Source organism: Accipiter gentilis, chromosome 8, assembly GCF_929443795.1.
Source record: "Accipiter gentilis chromosome 8, bAccGen1.1, whole genome shotgun sequence".
In the NCBI taxonomy this organism is placed as follows: domain Eukaryota; kingdom Metazoa; phylum Chordata; class Aves; order Accipitriformes; family Accipitridae; genus Astur; species Astur gentilis.
In genome coordinates this window covers 21,108,102-21,127,761 of record NC_064887.1, presented here as the reverse complement: position 1 = coordinate 21,127,761, position 19,660 = coordinate 21,108,102, and the positions used below count along the sequence as shown (strand labels likewise).

Genomic DNA, 19,660 nt, shown 5'->3' with positions numbered 1-19,660 from the left:
GAAAGAACATGGCCAGCTCAGAATAATTTTTTTTCTCACTGGTAAACAGGAGAACCGTCTTGCTAGGAATTTCCATGTATCATGGCTACTTTCAGTTCTTACAAGAATATTTTAGTGAACTTTGCTTTTTTTGCTTTACTAAATTGGTGCTTTATGTCCCACAGGGCTGATTTTTAAAAGCCAACAAAATGTGTCATTTTTCCTGATCATTTAAAAAAATTAATAGGCAATGATTAACCTACTGCTATGAAAACTTCAGGTGAACCTGGAGGAAAACCAGACTTGAGATTGGGGCCTCTTTGTCTGCCACAAGCAGAATCAGAGCTTGTCCTTTGGCATGAAGATTCTATGTACACTTCAGCACTTCTCTACGTGGATTCCCGTCTGTCAGAGAAGTTAAAACATGTGCAAACACTGAATGTTTATTTATTAAGAGCTCAGTCTGGAAAACTAGAATCAGCCCAGCAGGCTGCAAATCTCTACTTTGAGGCTCTCGAGAGAAAAAAGTCATCTCTCTCTAGATTATGGAGCCTATGTGTCATGCCTTTTGTGGTGACTGATGGATGAAGACACAGTGCTCTCAGAGACTGATGGCAGATCAGTCTGGCTGATCAGATCATGCTGGCTCTACCCTTCTGAGTGCAGCCCACCCAGGATCTGCATTCCCAAAGGCCCTCCCTGGGATGTACAAATGATGCCCCAAGTTCAGTCTCAGCTTTCTTGCCAGAGCTGTACTGCATCGTCGTCAATCATAACATGCTAGCAAAGTTCATTCCATGATTCAGGGGGTCAGGAAAAACCTCTTAGTCATTACAAAAATGGTAACTAAGTCAGGATGATAGTTTAATTTGGAGTAGGAGATTTGAGATTCCTTGCAGTTGATTCACAGGACAGTAATTTCAAAAGAGTTTTGTCAATTATTTGATTTTTGGTTTTCAGTTTAAATCTGTTCTGATACTTTTATGATATTTCAACTACTTTTATGTCTACAAAAATAAAATCTAACAGTTTGCATGCAATACTTATGTGTGTCCCCATTCTGGTAGCCAATACAAAGAGGAAAATACTAGTTTTATTTCATGGATTTTAAAGTAGATGATGCCTCTAGCAAAATTCAAAATCTATTTTAAAGATCCTGTCCAAAATTTAGGGCTGACTTAAAACTGGTTTGAATCTCTTACAAGATGTTAAAGTGCTAAGTTAAAATTCATAGGGGCTGATATTTTCATGGTTTGTTTTTTCCCACAATTTTGTTATCCAGATCTACGTATAATCAGGCTCTGAGAACAATAGGTGGCTCAGCCTTGCAATCCCTGCTCAGCAAAAGACCCTTTGGCTTCAATAGGACGTTTATATAGGAAAAGATAGAAGGAGTATGTTCAAAACAAAACTAACATTTAAGAGCTCAGGTTATCAAAATAGAGCTGTTATGGATAGATTATCATTGGACTGTAAACCAAAATATTCCTCTAGATACTGAAACCCTTCCACCTTCCCTTTACCCCTTTATCTATGACTTAAAATTGTTTAGTGCCACCTGGAGAATTGATACTTTGAAAATTACAGTACTAGATATTTAAATACCTTCCCAAATAGAATTGGTGTAATTTCCTTGAATTTCTCACCCCTAAATATACACAAATGCTAATCAATGTTTATAGTATTTAAACATTCTTAATCTTAATGGAAAAAGAAAATGCTTCAGGTAGGTACAAAACGTACCTCAATATTTGCAGTTCATCCCCAGCAGAAAATTTAAATACATTCTTCAAGAGAGTCATGTGATTCTCCTCCTAATTACTTAATCCAGCAATGAAAATATTTTGGATTATACATAAATTTAAATATAGTTTTGGAGTTCTGTAACTCCCCAATGTTGATCCTTTGTGCAAGAATGTTAACAACTCTTTAAATATGATTGTAGTTAAAAGATTTTTCTTCTTGATTATTGAAGAAATTGTATTTTTCTCCCCTTAAAGGGAAGCATCTATTCTCCCCTCCCCCTAGGAGAATATAATAGTCTTGATTTACTTATAGCAGTCTGGAGGAAAATATTTTAGTGATGGTTCACAATTTACTAATGGAGTTTTACAAAGCTGCCTCTAGGAACAGCTAGAAATACATTGATTATATGGCTTCCCTATGAGAAAAACAGTAATTAAAATTATACCACAGATTCTATCAGGACATGTTAATATTTAATTAGGCAATAAGTAAGCTTGGTACAGGTGTCCAGAGTTGTTGACAGGAGCTTTGTTAATCCATGTAGTGTTGTCTCTTAAATAAATAGTTACCTCCTTGCTTTTTTCAAGTGTGAAGTTAAACACTTAATTAGCAGACATTAGAATTCCTGTGTTAGAGGGGTTTTTTTGTTTGTTTAATTTCTATGACTATACATCGAGTGCAAAATCCTAGATGTTGTGTGTTTTAAAGAACCCGTTTTCTCTTTGTTTGCTATTTCTGTCAGGGATTTTGTTACAATTATGAGACTCCCTGCAATTCTCTCCCATTTTTTATCTAGTGGAGCAAATTCTGTGGCATTGTGTCTTGGTTTTTAGTTCATCCCTACCGCTACTGATGTTTCCCCACTGCCTTCTTAAAATATTTTGTTTAGCAGTTAGAAAACAGTATCAGAGAAAAAAACATTGAGTTGTCTCTAATGTTGATGTTTGAAAAACTACATTAATTTGGCGTCCTCTTAAAGTACAAGAAGAGAATCCATTTGTATTCTCCTTGTAAGCATAACTCCTTTAGTGACTCTCCCAGACTTGCTGCTGCAAACATACCATGTAATTCTTCCTTCTCTTCCCTGGGTCTTAACTATTTTCTTTTATCGGGTCTTATCTATGTTGGTTCCTGCCTGGTTTTCTCAGACTCATACTTTTCAAACTGCCTTCTCCTTCCCATTTCATGGGACCATTAGCACTTGTCTAGAATGAAGCCTTAAGAATTGCTGCTCCTTTATTTGGTCAGTTAAGTACATTTCACAATGAGTTTTGATCACTGATTTGATGGTGGTAGTCCCTGACAGCTGAAAATGGACAAATATTTTTAGATGTCTGTAAAGGAATTAATCTCTTAAGGCAAGCTAAGTTGTTATGATCTAAATCCACTGGAGCCCTAAGGGTAAGCTTTATAAATGCTTATTATATTATATGGACTAGTGTATTTTAATTATTATGCATTAATTTTCCACCTTTGTGAATGTATATAGGTCCTTAGAAGCCATGCCACAGAATTTTCACTTTAGGGTAGGGACCAAAAGCTGTAATCCATGTAGATATTTTATTTATCCATGTACTCCTACTTTATTCCATTCTGTTCCCCTCAAATCATTAGTATGGCAACATTTTGCTTGCAGTGGAATAATAGAACCCAGTCTTGTCATGTTGATCACTTGTGAGCATCTGCTCTGGGTTATTATCCAGAAATGCCTTGTCAATATTTTAGGGAACATAAGTGAGTTACAGATACAGAGTTTAGGTTTTTCAATAAAGCTCATCAGATACTTCATCCAAGCTACACAAATAACATTTTGTTGATGCAAAGATGTAACTTGTAGCAGAGTAAGACTGAGTTTTTACACAGTTTCAAGATGTTCTATCCTAGTACCTCAGGGATTTTCTGTGCTGTTATGATACAGCATTTTGTTTCATTGTAGATAGTCTCAAGCATCTCACTTCATATTGTCTGAAGCAGTGATTTCTGAAACATCTGGTTTCTTAGTAGATCCCAGTACAGTCCATATAGCACAATGAGTACCTTCAGGTGTAGTCTTGGAGCTGAGGTTAAAGTTCTAAAGATGGTGCACTTTTTTTGGTAATTTGAATTCTGTGCTTCAATTAAAATGGCAAGGTTGACCATCCGCTGCCGACTTCTTCATCAGTGACTGTTTTTCATGGGGTTGTCTCCTGGGAGGTGCAGAGCACAGTCCAGAAAAAAATGCTGCACTGTTAAAGGTGTTGTTGCTTAATTAATGGAAAACTAAAAACCTTCAGAAAGAGCAACATTTGTGTCAAGGAAAAATTAGATTTTTTTGTTGTTGTTGTTGTTGGAATTTGTATCATCTCTCAAAAAGTTGTGGATAGAAAATTTCTGAAGCGTTTGCTGCTAGATGTTCTTATTTTGTGTCTTCTGCCATGTTATATTCTTATTTCTAATTTTCTTTGTTAGCTGAAGTATCTCTTTTTCCTCTAAAAAACCAGCAACAAAACAACAACACTGCCCACCCCACCCCCCAAGCCTGAGAAATCTGCTGATCAGCTTCAGATTTCTCTCTCGTAGAAGTCTGGGATGTTTAAACTTGATTTTCTGTTCTTGTGGCCTCTCACTGAAAATGAATTAACGTTTTGAGACAATTACTGAACATTTCTCTCATCAGTCAGCTAAAGCAACCATTCATTGATTAGGTAGTTTACTATATTAAAACACTGAAATCTAAGAATCATACACTGAAAAAAACAGATCCAAAAGTGAGTGTCTGAATACAGATACAACTTTCTCTCAAGAACTGTAAGTCTACTTCTCTCTTCTTCTATGGGTATAGTTTTTGACCACAATGCAGTTTGACAGCAGAAATTTAATCATGTCCTACTGCTTACACCTTTATCAGAAAACTGATAAATGTGTGCTCACACTGAACATTAGCAAGAAATTTTTCAAATGTCCTTCTTTTTTTTTTTCTTTTCTCTTCTCTCCCTCTCTCGCTTCCCTGTCTCTCCCAGAGAAACTGATATAAAACTGATGAGAATTTGGATTTGCTTTGAAAGCATCTTTTGTTCAAAGACTAATTTTAACCTTGTGATAAAGATTGCTTTTTGTATTCTGTTGAATGTGATATCTAGTAATTGTCAAGGCAAAGCGCTGTAGGACATAATACATTTTAAAAATGATCTTTTGTAATTACAGTACAAATGTCTTTACATTCTAATGTCTAGAAAACAAGCAAATATGTCAAAAATAAGAAAAAATATTAAAAGTTTTAATTTTAAAGCATTATGGCTTTGTATTATGAAAAGCTTTTTTTAAAAAAACAACTCAAGCGAATGTAATTGTAAACAAAGATCAAAACTTCATTTTCTTGTAAAATATATAACTCAAGTAGAAAATATATAATTGCACATTTGGCATAAATATTATAATTACTCTTCCATTTTTTTGTATTTTCACTCATAATTTGTATTGATTTTGTCTTGTATTTAATCTCCTGATTTATTACTTTAGGGAGCTTTAGTTTATAAAATTAGGACTTCTAGTCAAACCATCATGTATGAATTAACAAAGATTGGGGGACAGCTCTTGTTTTAAGAGGGGCAGCAGACCGTTTTTACTTGACTTACAATGGGGATGGGATTGTCCCAAGATTATTCTAATGTAAAGAGAATAAACAGCTGAGGGTTTTTTTATACTCTAATCTAGTAAGATTATCTAAAGAGTTTGGGATTTTGCTATCTGAATCATAAGTTATTGGTAGTGGTGGCCTACTGTCTGAAAACTGCATTAGTAAGAAAGGTGGTGTGCTGAGCAAGCAGTAATGATAAAAGCTTAGGTAGAAATTAAGTTCAATGTCTGTAAATTTTGAAGTATCTCATGCATTCTCATGGTTAAATCTTAAAGCACTAATGAGAGGCTATAGAAAAACATTAAATAACTAAACCTCTAACTTGTCATTTGTCTTTCACACAATATGAGTGCTTCAGCAGGTTTTCTCCAAAATCCTGATGCATTGCTTTCCCCCTTATGGGGCTGCAGTCTTCTGTGCTAACTTGCTGATTTGGAAAGCTAGCTTGCTTGCTGGAGCTGTAGTGTTAAATTGGTTTAATAAACACAAATTGGATAATTTAATGTTGTAAAAACATTTATGAGGTAATGGTCTATTTTTAAAAAATAGTTTGCATAATGCAGCTTATTCAGTCTAGAAATAGAGTAGAATATTAAGGAAGATTTACAAGCACTCTTTGTACTTCAGACTTTGGGGATCTAAGATACATACAGATTTGGGTTGCTTTCATCTTTGCAAACACAGGACAAACAGCCGTCAAAAGACAGATAAGAATATTTTTTTAAAGTATCCTTTTCCCCTCTATAGCATACTCGATCTTGTACATAAAAGCTGAAGAAGTGTAATTTATAAGTAACAGCAAGGATCTTTTTCAAGATCTGATCTGTACTGGTGGAGAGATCAGAACACTTATGCTTTAAATCACCAATCTGAACAATCCTGGAAGGCTGAGGAAATAATAGATTTTTAAGTTCAGTTCTTATATTGGTGAGAGGACTTGAAAAATAATTATTTTACATCATTTTATCATTATATGCTATCTGTTTTCAAGAGAAGGAAAGCAATGAAGAAGAAAGAGAGGGCTAGGTCTAGACTTGATTCACAAAGGCAAGGAAGAAAAGGAGGTGTCTTTATGGTACTAAATTTCTCATATCTGGTGGTGGAGAGACTAGAGCAGTTTCTGCATGGTGGGATGTTCTGAGATAAGTTTTTCTGTCAAGGAGGTTTCAGTTTTTTAAAAATGCTCCTGTATTCAATGAAAGAAAGAGAAGGAGAGAGGGAGGAAGTGACTTTGCTGAGATTTTGTACTTGTATGGGAAGAGCAAAGTCTGGCCTATTCCCTCACTAAAATAAAATGCTAAATACAAGTGTTGTGAACTCAACAAGAGGCATTGTGTGCAACATAACAGTGGTTTGTGCACTGGAAGGTGCCAGAGGCTACATCAAACCTCCTTGGGCAGAAATCATAACCAAATTTACTTGCCTTGCTCCATGAGCCAGTAAGTCTCACTCTATGTTGTAAAAATACTACTCTAGCAGATAAGGTCATCATGGAAATAAATTGTTAATCTGCATAGTTGTATGTGGTGGAATGGTTTTGTGTTTGTAGAGGTCCTTGCTGTGGATTTAGCTTCCTGTTAAAAGGAGCCTGACAAGCTCAGCTTTAAGAAATCCTGAGCTTGAGGAAATTCAGGAGAGCAAGTCAGTGCTTTGGGCCTCAGAAGAGGAACTCTTCGGAGATGTCACATGTCTCGGCTCTGATGGAGGAGAGAAGGTGAGGAACAAATCAGAAAGAACATATAGGAGCAGTGCTGTGTAAGGTGGTATTGTTGCTTCAGGTTTCACTTGCCTTTTGTGGATGGTTAAAACTCCAGAAGGGGTGGTACTAGACACAGTCTGGCTAGACAGCTGTGTCACAGAAGAGGCAAATCATTGTAAGACCTTGAGTGAGAGTTGGCAGGGAATTACGAGGACATAAGTGTGTGATGCCATTCATATCTATGAGGGTGTGCAGCGAGGCAGATTTCCAGAATGCTTTAACTACTACGATATTAGGCAGAAAAGGGCGATGTCTCCCTCTCCTCCTCCTCCATATTTTTGCATAGGTGAAAGTGTACATCAAGTTCTACTGTAATTAGCGGAAACTGTAGGGAAAACTGAATGTTGATGTTGGGGGCTTGATTTAGAAAATAAGCTCCAAAAACATTTCACACATACTGGATTTTGAAATCTTTACAGCCTTTTCAATATATCTTTGAAAATCTGGGGAAAAAGAATACTTCGTAATTTGCTTAAATACCTGCATTTTTCAGCTACTGTGTTTTGTTGTTCAGGTAAGGAAGATGGTGTGCTGCATATAGTACAGTAGAAACTTACATTTGGGCTTTTTTTACATTGCATTTTACTGTCTACTAACTTTAAGTATGCCGTTTTGAGATACCTGACTAAAAATACCTTAATAAGGTATTTATTTAGATCTCTTCTTCACAAAGAGGCCAGTGATTGATATTTAGTAAGTAGTAACCCCACCAATGTACAGATGCATGCTCCACTGCCCTCCCTCCCTAGAAGAAAGAAAGAAAGGTCAAATAAATTAACTTTGTAAAAAGTAGTAATCTGCTCATTGGGTTAAACCTTTTTCTCATATTAATGAAAAGAGACAGGAAAAGGTCACTAATTCCTATCTGCTTTCATAAGTTAAAGATGAGAAAAGCTTAATTTGAAGAATGCAGTGATTTTCATTAACTTTGGGGGCCAATGCTGCAAGGCAAGTTCTCTGTGTCTCATAGAAGCCTCTCAGAGTGAAGAAAACACATGTTAACACTTGGTATAGTGTGATTAAATGTATTTTTAAAATCTAAAACTCTTACTCAAAACCTTAATTGTGCTGCAGATATTTACCTTGCAGAACACATGTACTTTCAGGAATGAATACTTGTACAACAGGTTAATATATTAATTAAATATATGATTAATTAATTTGCTTTCCATATCCCACATATAAATGCCTATGTGTTCACTTAAGCAACTTTATTATTTCAAATGTTCATTAAAATACCATTAGCGGTAGTATTTTGGGAAAAATAAGTGAAAAAGAATGCTTCAACCTCTGCAAATTAATAGAAACAGAATATCAGAGCTTTGATATGAAAAACAGTATAGATTTATCCTTTTGGTTCTTTTTATTGTAGTTGCCTAATATAACTGTATTAATTGAATAGGCATGAGGCTGTGGTATACCTTTGGGAGACTGTTTTTATATATTCCTGCAACTGACCTCTTTACACAACATTTTTCTCCAAACTTTTTTTTTTGTTTCTAGGAGAAATGATTATGAAATAAAAATATGAACCCAGTTAATGAAGAGCTGTCTTCTTGATTCCCCTAAAACAATAACTCTGAGAGAGAGGTGTATGGCTTGATTCATTTCCATGGGTCATTAACTTCCACGCCTACAGATGACAATGTTAATATTCACAATGTGAATTATTTCTCTGCTGATTAGTTTAGGAGAAACACACAATGAATATGCTTATCGCATGATCTAACACTGTGCTGGACACCTCTTTGGGTCACTTAAAATTCAAAATGTTCCTGCTGCCCAAACTTAAGTGTCTCTCTCTCAGCTTAAATAGCATGGTTGTGTTTTTACAATACAAAAATCTGTGGCAATTATTAACTGCAAATGTGGACAGTGTGAAGCAAAGCAACTTTTAGAGTGAACAGTTAGACATGGGCTGATTAATTTATTTGCACCTTTATTTAAATTTAACTGATGAAAAACTTCTGAGTGTTTGGGCTTTGTCTTTAACATGTTGTCTCAAACCTCCCAGCCCATTAGACTTAAGTAGTTTAGAATTCAACGATCTGATTGCAGAGTTCAAAGATTATTAGAGCAAATGGGGCCTGATCAATGCCTTGGATCTTTTTTTTTTCAGTGTGTTAATTAATTAATCAACAGGAGCAGAAATATATGTGTAATGCAAATTAACTCAGTCTCAAATTACCAGAATATCAAAAATGGTCATAAGCAGAAAAGGGGAACCCAAAAGCAGCAGGATTATTGCTTTTATCTGTGTGGCACCACTTTCTTAGGTGATGTCCTGAGCTAGATATATTTGAGTGACTGATATTATTGTTTCTGCTGTGCTCTCCTGGGGAAAAGGATCAGCTTTTGAGGCAAAAGAAGAAATTCAGTAGCTGAAATATTAATGATTCACAGTTGGCCCTTGAATCCATTTGTTGTCACTGTTTCTCTTCGTTTGCATTAACTCCTCCAAACCAAGTTGTTTTGCTGTGATCTAGTATGGAATATAGTTTTCTTAATCCCCAAGTCTACATTGATTTGCAAGATTTCCCCACAAAACAAAGGAATTTTCCATGGACTATTCTGTTTACTTTTGCCAATGATTTTTTTGGTTATTTTTTCTATAGCTTTGTCTTTTAGTGTGGTCAGATACAAGCTTTGTTCTCCCCTAGTTGCTCTTTATTAAAAGTCTTCTATCCTTGGTCTTCAGAGTACATGAAAGCTTTGTGCTATTTTTCCCAAGGACTGTTTATTGCTTCCATCGCATGGGAAGGTAAGATACTTGATTCGTTTTGGAGTCTGGGGACATTCTCCTATTCCTGTTTCTGGACCTCTACTTTCAACTGCGTGTGGGGACCAGACCAACTCATCAGTCAGGTCATCTCTCTGTAGCAGTCAGCTTTTTTTAGAATCAAAAAAGTTTTCAGGTTCAAACCTTGAAGTGCTTTCTTTCAGGCTTCTTGCACCAGTTCTGTTGTGGATTTTTATGCACACAACTTGTATTAACAATAAAAGGGTAGTGCGCATTATCTGGGATAAAAGGAAAAGCTGGGGTTTTGGAAAAGAAAAGGAATGATGAGTGGCCAGCATTTGGCTGGACAATTCCTACAAACAGAGAAAATCAGTATTTAATTAACACACAGAAGATAATCTTTCACAAACCCTGTGGGCTGGAGCACTATGGCTATCTCAGCTGCTCCAATCTTACCTGCTGTTTTGGAGACAGCAGTAAAAATTGGCCAGCCACCAGAATGGCCCGTCTTTGTGAAGGAACCTGTAGTACCGTGTAAAATTCACTCCTGAGACCAAAGGACATGAAGTTGGCTAAGCCTAGCCAATAGATCCTTTGCCTAACTCTCTCCCTGTTTAGCTTTTGTAGACATGGCAGGAGACTGAAGAGGAAGGTAATGGTAAGGCAAGTTCTGTGTAGGTATTTCACACTCATCTCAAGGAGACAATTTTCCTTTTTGTCACTTGTGTGATTTTATTCTCTATGTAGATAGACAGATTCCTTGAATCATCCCATAAGTTAAAAATTCCATTTTGCTTCCATGAACTGTGAGTCTCCTTGTGTCTGGGGCTGTCACATGCTAACAAGAGACAGGAGAGGTGCCAGTGTGTCAGTCATTACAGACTTTCTCCATCTAGCTTACTCTGAGCTAGGAGAGGCAACCGAGGAATGGGATCTTAAATAAGGACAGCGTATCTCTCTGGGCAGCTGAGTGGTAATGTTTGGATTTCAAAGCCGGGAAAGATTTTTGGAAGCAGAAGCAGCTTGGTCAGGAAAAGATATGAGGAAAGATAAAGTGATGCACAGACACAGTGCGGGGGGTGGGGGTGTGTGTCCTGTGACACAGAGGCAGTAGGGAAACAATGGAAGCCACCATTCGAAGGAGCTGCTGTCTCCTGATGGGGGACGGGAGGGGAAGGTCCCTGAGCACCAAAGGGGTCTCGCAAAATCTCAGGGAAAATTCAAGAGTGAGGAACGTAAGCAGAGAGATGTACGTGTGTTTACTGTTGCATGTGGCTCTGTGTTATCTCTTGTGGTCATTAAAGTGGAGTGACTGCTTTTGTGACAGTTTGGAAAGTCTGTACATTACCTGATTCGACTTCATGGGATCCTGGAGAGATAAATTATCACTCAGATGTTGACTATGACTGAGCTCTGGGAAAGAGTGAGTTGAAGCCATGGGGATTCGGCAGCAGTCACGGGGTCTAAAAAGGTGTCTCTGTTCTTAGAAGATAGAGGAGATTGCCTGGAGACCCAAAGCAGATACAAAAACTTCAGAGTGTCTTTGCATGGAAGCAGACTGAGGAGTTGTGAGTGTCCTGCAAGAGGTATAATCTAGGCTGTAGTATCTCGATCGTTGAATTCTTACTTGTAGTAAAATGAGAGAGACTGGAAGAACAACAAAACATGCAAATAGTAAGATAATAAACAGTACCATCAGTGGCTCCAAGCATTGTCTGGCATACACACATACACAAGCCAGCCACAAAATGGAAATCATACCACATGCATGTTATCATAATTTGCACTGAACCCCCCCAAAATAATTCCTAACAGCAGACAGGCTGTTAGCTCAGGCTTAATGCCATATTACTGTAGCTACGTAGCTGCTGACTGCTTTGGAGCATGGGAAAAAGAAGCTCCTGGTCACTTGCAGCATGATTAAAGTAACTCATGTCTCTTGACGAATGACCATGTGCACCCTGTGCTTGCAGGAATAAGGTCAGACAGCCAGCATTTTGATTTTGCATGTTTTTTCATGCAGGATGATGTGATAGCATTGGCCTGTGTGTATGACCAGCTTTCTGAGATGAAGTCAAAGCACAACCTCCTCTGAGGCAATTTAGAAGGAGTGAAACGCTCAAGAGGATAATGCAGAGCAAACTGATGTAAATGCTTCTTCTGCATAAGCTGCAATTTTTGTACTTTGTTTTAGGAGTGAGGGGAGCATGCCTTGCTGTTTGGTCTGGGTTTGCATAAATTCAGAAAATGTTATGAATTATTTTTTTCTGAAAATACAACTTAACTGTCGAGAGGGAGGTGAAGCTTTTGTGATTAAGGGAAAATATTCTAATAGAAAAATTAGGGATTATTGAGATGTCCATGTTCCAGACTTATTAGGCTTGAAAATAGATGAACTGCGGAGATTACTTTGTGTTGTGATTTAACCCCAGTCGGCAACTAAGCACCACGCAGCCACTCACTCGCTTGTCCCCCACTCAGTGGGATGGGGGAGAAAATCGGGAAAAGGAGTAAAACTCGTGGGTTGAGACAAGAACAGTTTAATAGAACAGAGAAGAAGAAACTAATAATGATAACACTAATAAAACAACAACAGTAATAATAAAAGGATTGGAATGTACAAATGATGCACAGTGTAATTGCTCACCACCTGCTGATCGACACACAGTTAGTCCCCAAGCAGCGATCCCCTGCCCCCACTCCCCCCAGTTCCTATACTAGATATGATGTCCCATGGTATGGAATACCCCGGTGGCCACTTTGGGTCAGGTGCCCTGGCTGTGTCCTGTGCCAACTTCTTTTGCCCCTCCAGCTTTCTCGCTGGATGGGCACAAGAACCTGAAAAATCCTTGACTTTAGATTAAACATTACTTAGCAACAACTGAAAACATCAGTGTGTTATCAACATTCTTCTCATACCTAGCTCAAAAATGTAGCACCATACCAGCTACTAAGAAGACAATTAACTCCATCCCAGCTGAAACCAGGACACTTTGTATGATTTCTACAAATGTAAATGGATATATAATTATCAGTATAAAATATTAGTGCATATTTACTGTATAATAATTAATTCAACTTTATAAGCAAATGAAGATTACCTCAAATTTACATACAATGTGAAGAAAAGTCCCTTTATCCTCTGTAACTGCAGCATTTGGCAGATTCAGGAATAAATAATCTTTTGTGGCAAGGGTATGCCTTATCAAACATATGCAGATCAGTGCTAATTAATGCTAATTAAGGTTTCCTGTCTATCTAGTTGGAAAAACGTCCAAATGTTATGAAATCCAGTTAGTATGCCTATTACCCTAATTGTTTTATATGGGATGGTTCTTAATTAAAATATGTAAATTGACCTTAATTGGTATATACTAATGGAGGTTCATGTTATCTCACTAAAAATGACAAGATGGTGAGGAGGGGTACTTAAACAAATAATGTTGATACATTTGTAAATAAATGACCTTTACTCAAAATTATTTTTAATTGGAAATTGGCAAAATGTTCCTTTTGCCATCTATGTTTCTTTTTAATTTTAAATAATGTCAGAATTTACAGTTCTTTGTTAATAGAGATATGGTGACATTGCAGCTTAATTAAGACTACTAAACAAGTCAACATTTTGTGTGTTTACTGAATGTTTCAAAATTGTTTGCTAACCTCATGTTGACCTTCAGAAATGTCATGCTTTACAATATTGATGTTAATTTTCACTGGTTTTGGTTTTAGTTTTTGATGTTGATCTCTCAATCATATAATTTCATTTGTGAATTTTGATACACTGGTATACTGGACCCGTGAGCCTGACTTTTCAGCAGAAAGTCCGGGGGGCAGCACCTCTTTGCACTTCACCTGTTAGTGTAGAACATGGACTTTGATCATCTTTGGGGAGGAGAGTTCACATGTATGTTGTCAGATGACTGAGGCCTACACCATTTTTTACACAAAGTCTTTTATGCCCTCTACCCAACACAAAGGCATTATTTGCATGATTGTATGGTAGTTTATAGGTGCCCCATATTGGCATTTTCTTGATAATTATCATACCATTTCCCACACACAGCCAACATTTTTGTCCACTGATGTAGAGAATCTAATTAGAGAATCTGCTAATGTAGAGAACTGGCCTATAATTGTAGTTTTTACCCATAATAACAGTAGATTTTTAGAACACCTGATACATTTAAGTTTATATTATGTCATAGACATCATTGATATATGCTTCACTTTGCAAAACCAATCTGAAATATTTCACTGTTTTGCAGGATATTGTGACCAATGTCTCTCCAAGGATTGTGCGTGGAATTACTTCAGGTCCTATGTACGGCCCAGGCCAAGGCTCTTTTCTAAACATCGAACTGATCAGTGAGAAAACAGCAGCATATTGGTGTAAAAGTGTTGCTGAACTGAAGGCTGACTTTCCAAACCATGTAAGTACCACTCAGTCATAAAGATGCAACATACTTATTTAAAATCTCCAGTTTACAGATCTGTGAAAATTCACCTATTTAATGCTTATTAAAAAGAATGCCAGTTGCTTTACTGACATGTGAGTATGTTATTAAAAACTGGAAAAGCCCATTGAAATAATCTTTATGACAGAAAATTCTGTGAAATTACGGTTATACAAACAGAGAACAGTCATGATTTTTTAGTTAGGCTGATGTTTACATTCAAATAGATAATATCAAGGGAAAGAGTTGATCCCAGTGTGGATGCTTGTCAGTTCTGCTGTGAATAATTTTGTATTTAAGATCATATTTAAAGATGTAATTTATAATAATAATTTTTGTTGTGAATTGAATTTGATTATAAAAGGAATCTTTGTTCTTTTCATTCTTATTCCAAATGTGAAAGATACTTCTAATATTTTTATAAGCAATTGGCTGCTTTAGGAGAAAAAAACCAATACTGGCTTAAAGTTAACTTCACACCAAGGATAGAGTTTTGTTAGAGCCTTCTTGGCTATGGGGAATATCTGTCTAGAAGGTAATAATCAAAGTTGGGAGCTATGACACCAGCTAGCTGGCATAACTGGTTTTCAGCTGCTGCTCTAGTGAATAAGAACAACAAGGTGGAAAGCAAAATTATCCTCAATCATTATCTCAAATGAATAGAGCTAGAAATCCCAGAGCCCACAGGTCTGCTGTCTTGAAGTTATTACCTCCATGGTTCAGCTGTGAACAAAATAAGTGAACGTTCCTGAATATATTACGACATGAAGATAATCAGTTGGGTTTTTATCTTATTCCTGGAGTTTAAATGTATACATCGGCAAGTATAAAAATCTTTAAACACATTGTATTAATAGTGAAAGTTAAGTGCTGCATGTTTAATATCCTACTTCACTATGGATGGACTGTGTGTTTCTTTGCTGAGGTTTCTGTCACTTCATTTGCTGTGACTGAGCATCATAATACTGAAAGTGTGAATCAAACGATAATACTGTAATTCTCTGATTTTGATTTTAACATCCTTTGTCAAAGCCCTGGATATTGCATGCAGGCAGACCATAGGCCATTTCTGCTGTGGGAATGGCCTTCCATCGCAGTCTTCACCGAAAATCTATCCCAGCACTTTGTGCTCGAGACCAAACCATTCTTTTCTGTGAGGAAAAGCACTAGCAACAATTTCAAAAGGAGAATTTGAATTTTCTGAGACCTGGCCTCTTGTGTGGGATGAAGTCTCACGCTTCCATGGTTCCTGGGATGAACATCTTCTGATCATCCCTCACTATGTGAGTTATGACTTTGAGGATGTGAATTCAGGTCCTGCAAGTTGGCTGTGGCTGCTGCTGTGGCATCTTTGTGGTTGGTAAAGCCTGTGTGGACACAGGGGAAGCAGCACTGAGCAGTAGACCTTGGCTTTGCTCACAGGGATATTTAAAATGAGCCTGTGACCTCATCTAAGGACTGTCATAATTATAATGGTAAATCTGTTGCCAACTGAAAACAGATTTTTGTTTACTGAGTAGAAATTTCTTGCTGCTTATTTTGAAATATTCTGTATAAATAGAGCTTGCAGAATTCCCCCCCCCCCCCAATTCCTCTTCACTCCTCTAGAAAGGCTTTTTAAATTTGATGTGTTTTATTAAAACCCAAAACAGTTTCTGAGAACTGTTTGGGTGAACGTAATTAACAAGCAAAGAATGACATTTTCTGCTCAAATGAAGGCCAAACAGAGATGACAACACAAGTGATTACAGTAAAAAGCTTACCTTGCTATGGTAAATATTAAAAACAAATGAAAAATTATACATAATTACTTTTGCTATGTAATACAAGTAATTTAAGGTAAGATTTATCTTACAGATGAAAAGGGAATGAGCAAAATAGCTACCTCGCTAGAAGATGATCCCACAACAGCATCCTATCTTGTGCCATTAGGAAGAAGCGAACCATAACACAAAAAGAGCAGCTAAATTCCCCCAACAAAGCCTAGGATTTAAACTAAATTTTGCAAGGGGTTGTGCAAAAGAGGACCACCAGTCACAGCTCAGTGGATAATGTCACGTAACTGTGACATGTTGCCTCTATAGATCAGGAGCTAGCATCTTCCTTGTGCTGTCTTCACCCCTGTAGTGAGGGGCCTCATTCTTTGGCTCTTCTGACTCCTGATGCTTGCTTGTAGCTTGCAATTATCTCTGACTGGCAGCCTTTCCTAGTCTTCTCTTCTATTAGCTTGTCCCTTCAACCTTGAATCCACTTCAAGTGGACTAGGGCAAAAGCTGCCACCAGCAGAAACTTGCTTCAATGCCACAGGCAGTGAATTAAATATTTGTAAGGGTCCAAGCAGAGGAGAAAGCAGAAAGAGAGAGTATCTGAATTTTGTATGTTTGCTTGTGAAGTATCATCAAAACCTTTGCTGTTTCAATTTGGGATTTTTTTAATTGAGTTAATTTAATATCACTATTACTGTTTTTTCAGAGAACACACACACACACAAGAAGAAATTAGATGGCATGCGCAGTCCAGGCTCAAGATTTTTTTTTTTTATTTTTTTTTTTAAATCAAGTGCTTCTCTGTTAAAATGATTTGCAGTTAAAAATAGGATTGTTTTCTTTCTGGTACTTCAGTCATCTCAGTAAGGTATTACTTCAGCAACTTGGCTGAGACCATTTAAAACATATGGTATTATTCAGTGTTGTTTATTCTTAAATTTTCAAAGGATATAGTGTTACAAACACTGTGTCCACTGCAAGAAAACAACCTTTCAGTCAGAGAGCTGTGAAAGTGAGAAGAAAATTGGTCTGTTTGTATCTGTTGTCTTCTTTTTACTTTCCCAGATATTTTAATTTTACTTATTTATGTTGACCTGTGTTTGTGATATCCAAACACCTTCCTTACAAGGTTAACTAAGGGTTTTGTTATGAAATTCAATTAAGTATTTATATTTTTCTGTCTTATGGCCACACATAGCATCTGATACCACAGGATTTATCATTCTGTGCAATTATTAATCAGGAGAAAATGGATTTTTTTTGTTCTGTAGTAGTAGAGACTGAGAACTTGACAATGAGAAAAGATGGAACAATTATTTTATTAATTTAGTAGTCTTAAATGTAATATTAAAATATCCCTTCTTAATTACTATAAAGCTGACATGTTACTGGAAAATTTTGCATCCCTACTCCCTCAAAAAACGTTGTTTGTAAAGTGCTATATTAATCTAAAATTCAAGAAAAAAGTGAAAGAAAAATATCAATAATTAAAATTTTCAGATTGAAATTTAATTGCTGCTTGTTTGAGAGGAATGACTACTGAAACCAGAATCATAGTCTGGTAGTCTGCTCACTTTACTCCCTGCTATAGAGGGACATTTTGGGCCAAGGCCAATAAAAGCTGTTCTCATGTAATACAAATATTATCTCAACATCATAATGAGAAATAAGAAGACTTTCCCTCTCTAAGTCCTGCTTAGACTGGTTTGAAATGGCAGAGGGGAGATTTGGAGGTGGGGAGTGAGCGAGTGGCTGGGTAGGGGCTTAGCTGCTGACTGAGGTCAACCCACCACCGATGGGAAATGCATAAAGTTGTCAGTTTGTGTTAAGAATACTAGACCAAAATTTGGACATGCAATATTTGAAGTGCTTTAGATAGAGGGGCAAAAGAACTAACTCTAATGCCACAAGATGTCCTGCTTTCATATTTTATTTACCAAGAAGATCCATAACTATAGGGTGTATTGAGGTACTTTTCAGCCAAAATGTGGCTGAAAAAATGGCATATTATGGTATATTCAAGAAATTAGTTTATTTAAGAAATAAGAATTTGGCCAAGTAGAACTCACCTAAGGATATGAGCAGGAATGAAAACTGCGGGAAAAAAAATATTCACTTTTACTTTAGCAAAAGTCTACAAACTTTAATCAGTATGAAGTGGCTGAGAAAGTTGAAAAGAAAATTATAAAACCTTGGAAGAGACCATATTGCTGAAATTTTATATTCACATACTTGACATTGGCTACAATACGGCCATTATCTGTGCTGGGAACTGTGAATACTGGTAGTGGCAGTACATCTTTGTGTGCCAGTAAAACAAGGAGCTGTGTGCATAGTGAAGCTGGCAATCGTGAGAATCATTTTTAGTGATTGCGAGGGAATGGGATATATTTGTGGTAGCACTTGTTTCACCACAAAAAGCTTACAAACTGCTGCTGTTCCTCATCAAAACCTTTTGCTTACCATAGCTCAGCCTCCTCATTTGAGTTGCTAAGTCACCTACTTACACAAATGTCTGTTCTTCCAGTCCCATAAACATGTCTATATAGTTATACTGTCTAGTAGCTGGCCAAATACTTTGAGGTTGCATATTATCCTGAAACCTCCTTAGCATTTGCACTGGGGAGAACAAGCTTGAGAAGAGCAAGGTTTGAAAATGGTAAAACACTCCTCTACAGAAAAATGTGAACTGAGGTGATGGACACAGTTGCCAGCTAGTCTTTCTCCACCTTCCCAAAATTGTAACTGGTGCCCTATAGATGATAAAAAAGTAAGGAAATTAATGAAGAACCTCAACATGCAAATTAGTTGGGGTCTGAGCATGTGCAGGAGGTCACAGCAGTACAGGCTTTGAAAAGACACTTAATGAAAAAAATTAGATTGCAGGGGAAATGTCATTCCCCACAGGGCTAACAGAAGTCCATCACAAACAAGAAAATGCCTGAGAAATTTGTACTGAGAGGAAGTACTGGGATCTTGGAAGAAGATGCCAAATGGAGTATTTTTCAATATTGCTATATTAGTATACTGAAGTCTTAAAAGTAACTTTTTGGCCTCCTAACTGAACACATGCACTGCTGCATGACTCTAAGGAACGTAGATAGGATACCAGATTGTCAGCTGTGACACCGATTCTGTGATTCAGATATCAGTGTCATGACGTGTTGAATTGAGAAACCTCTTCTGCTAGAAACTCTTGGACCCCAAAATAAAGGTGAAAACTCTTGTCGTCTTAATGTTTGTTCTGTTGCTTGCAGAATGTTGCTGACAGTCTCCCTGACAGTTAATCAGCAGAGAGCAGCTTTTCAGGGCTGAAACTGTTAAAGATATATTTTTGTTCAACATTTTGTTCAGAATGTCCCAGGAACACCTGTCAGGAGTAGCCATGCTAGAGAGCATGTGAGAACAGATCTCTGGATCTCAGGCTGATAACCAACTTCCTTGTAGCATTGTTTTTTTGTTGGTTGGTTGGTTGGTTTGTTTAAAGCTCTTGGAATGGTGTAATTATTTTTTTCTATTACCCTTTTTTTTTTTTTTTTTTCCTACCATGAAATAGGGCAGCCAGTTTTGTTTGGTTTTGGGGGTTGGGGTTTTGGG

The 19,660-nt window shown here is 37.0% G+C and overlaps 1 protein-coding gene across 2 annotated transcripts in view; it reads left to right on the top strand.

Annotated features, from left to right (window-relative positions):
* Window positions 1-19,660, top strand: part of DPYD (dihydropyrimidine dehydrogenase) — a 374,453-nt gene that overhangs the window by 217,842 nt on the left and 136,951 nt on the right. For both annotated transcript variants that reach the window (XM_049808457.1, XM_049808458.1), the window contains one exon: window positions 14,109-14,273. In XM_049808457.1, the coding sequence (XP_049664414.1) occupies window positions 14,109-14,273 (165 nt within the window). The remainder of the gene's footprint in view (window positions 1-14,108; window positions 14,274-19,660) is intronic.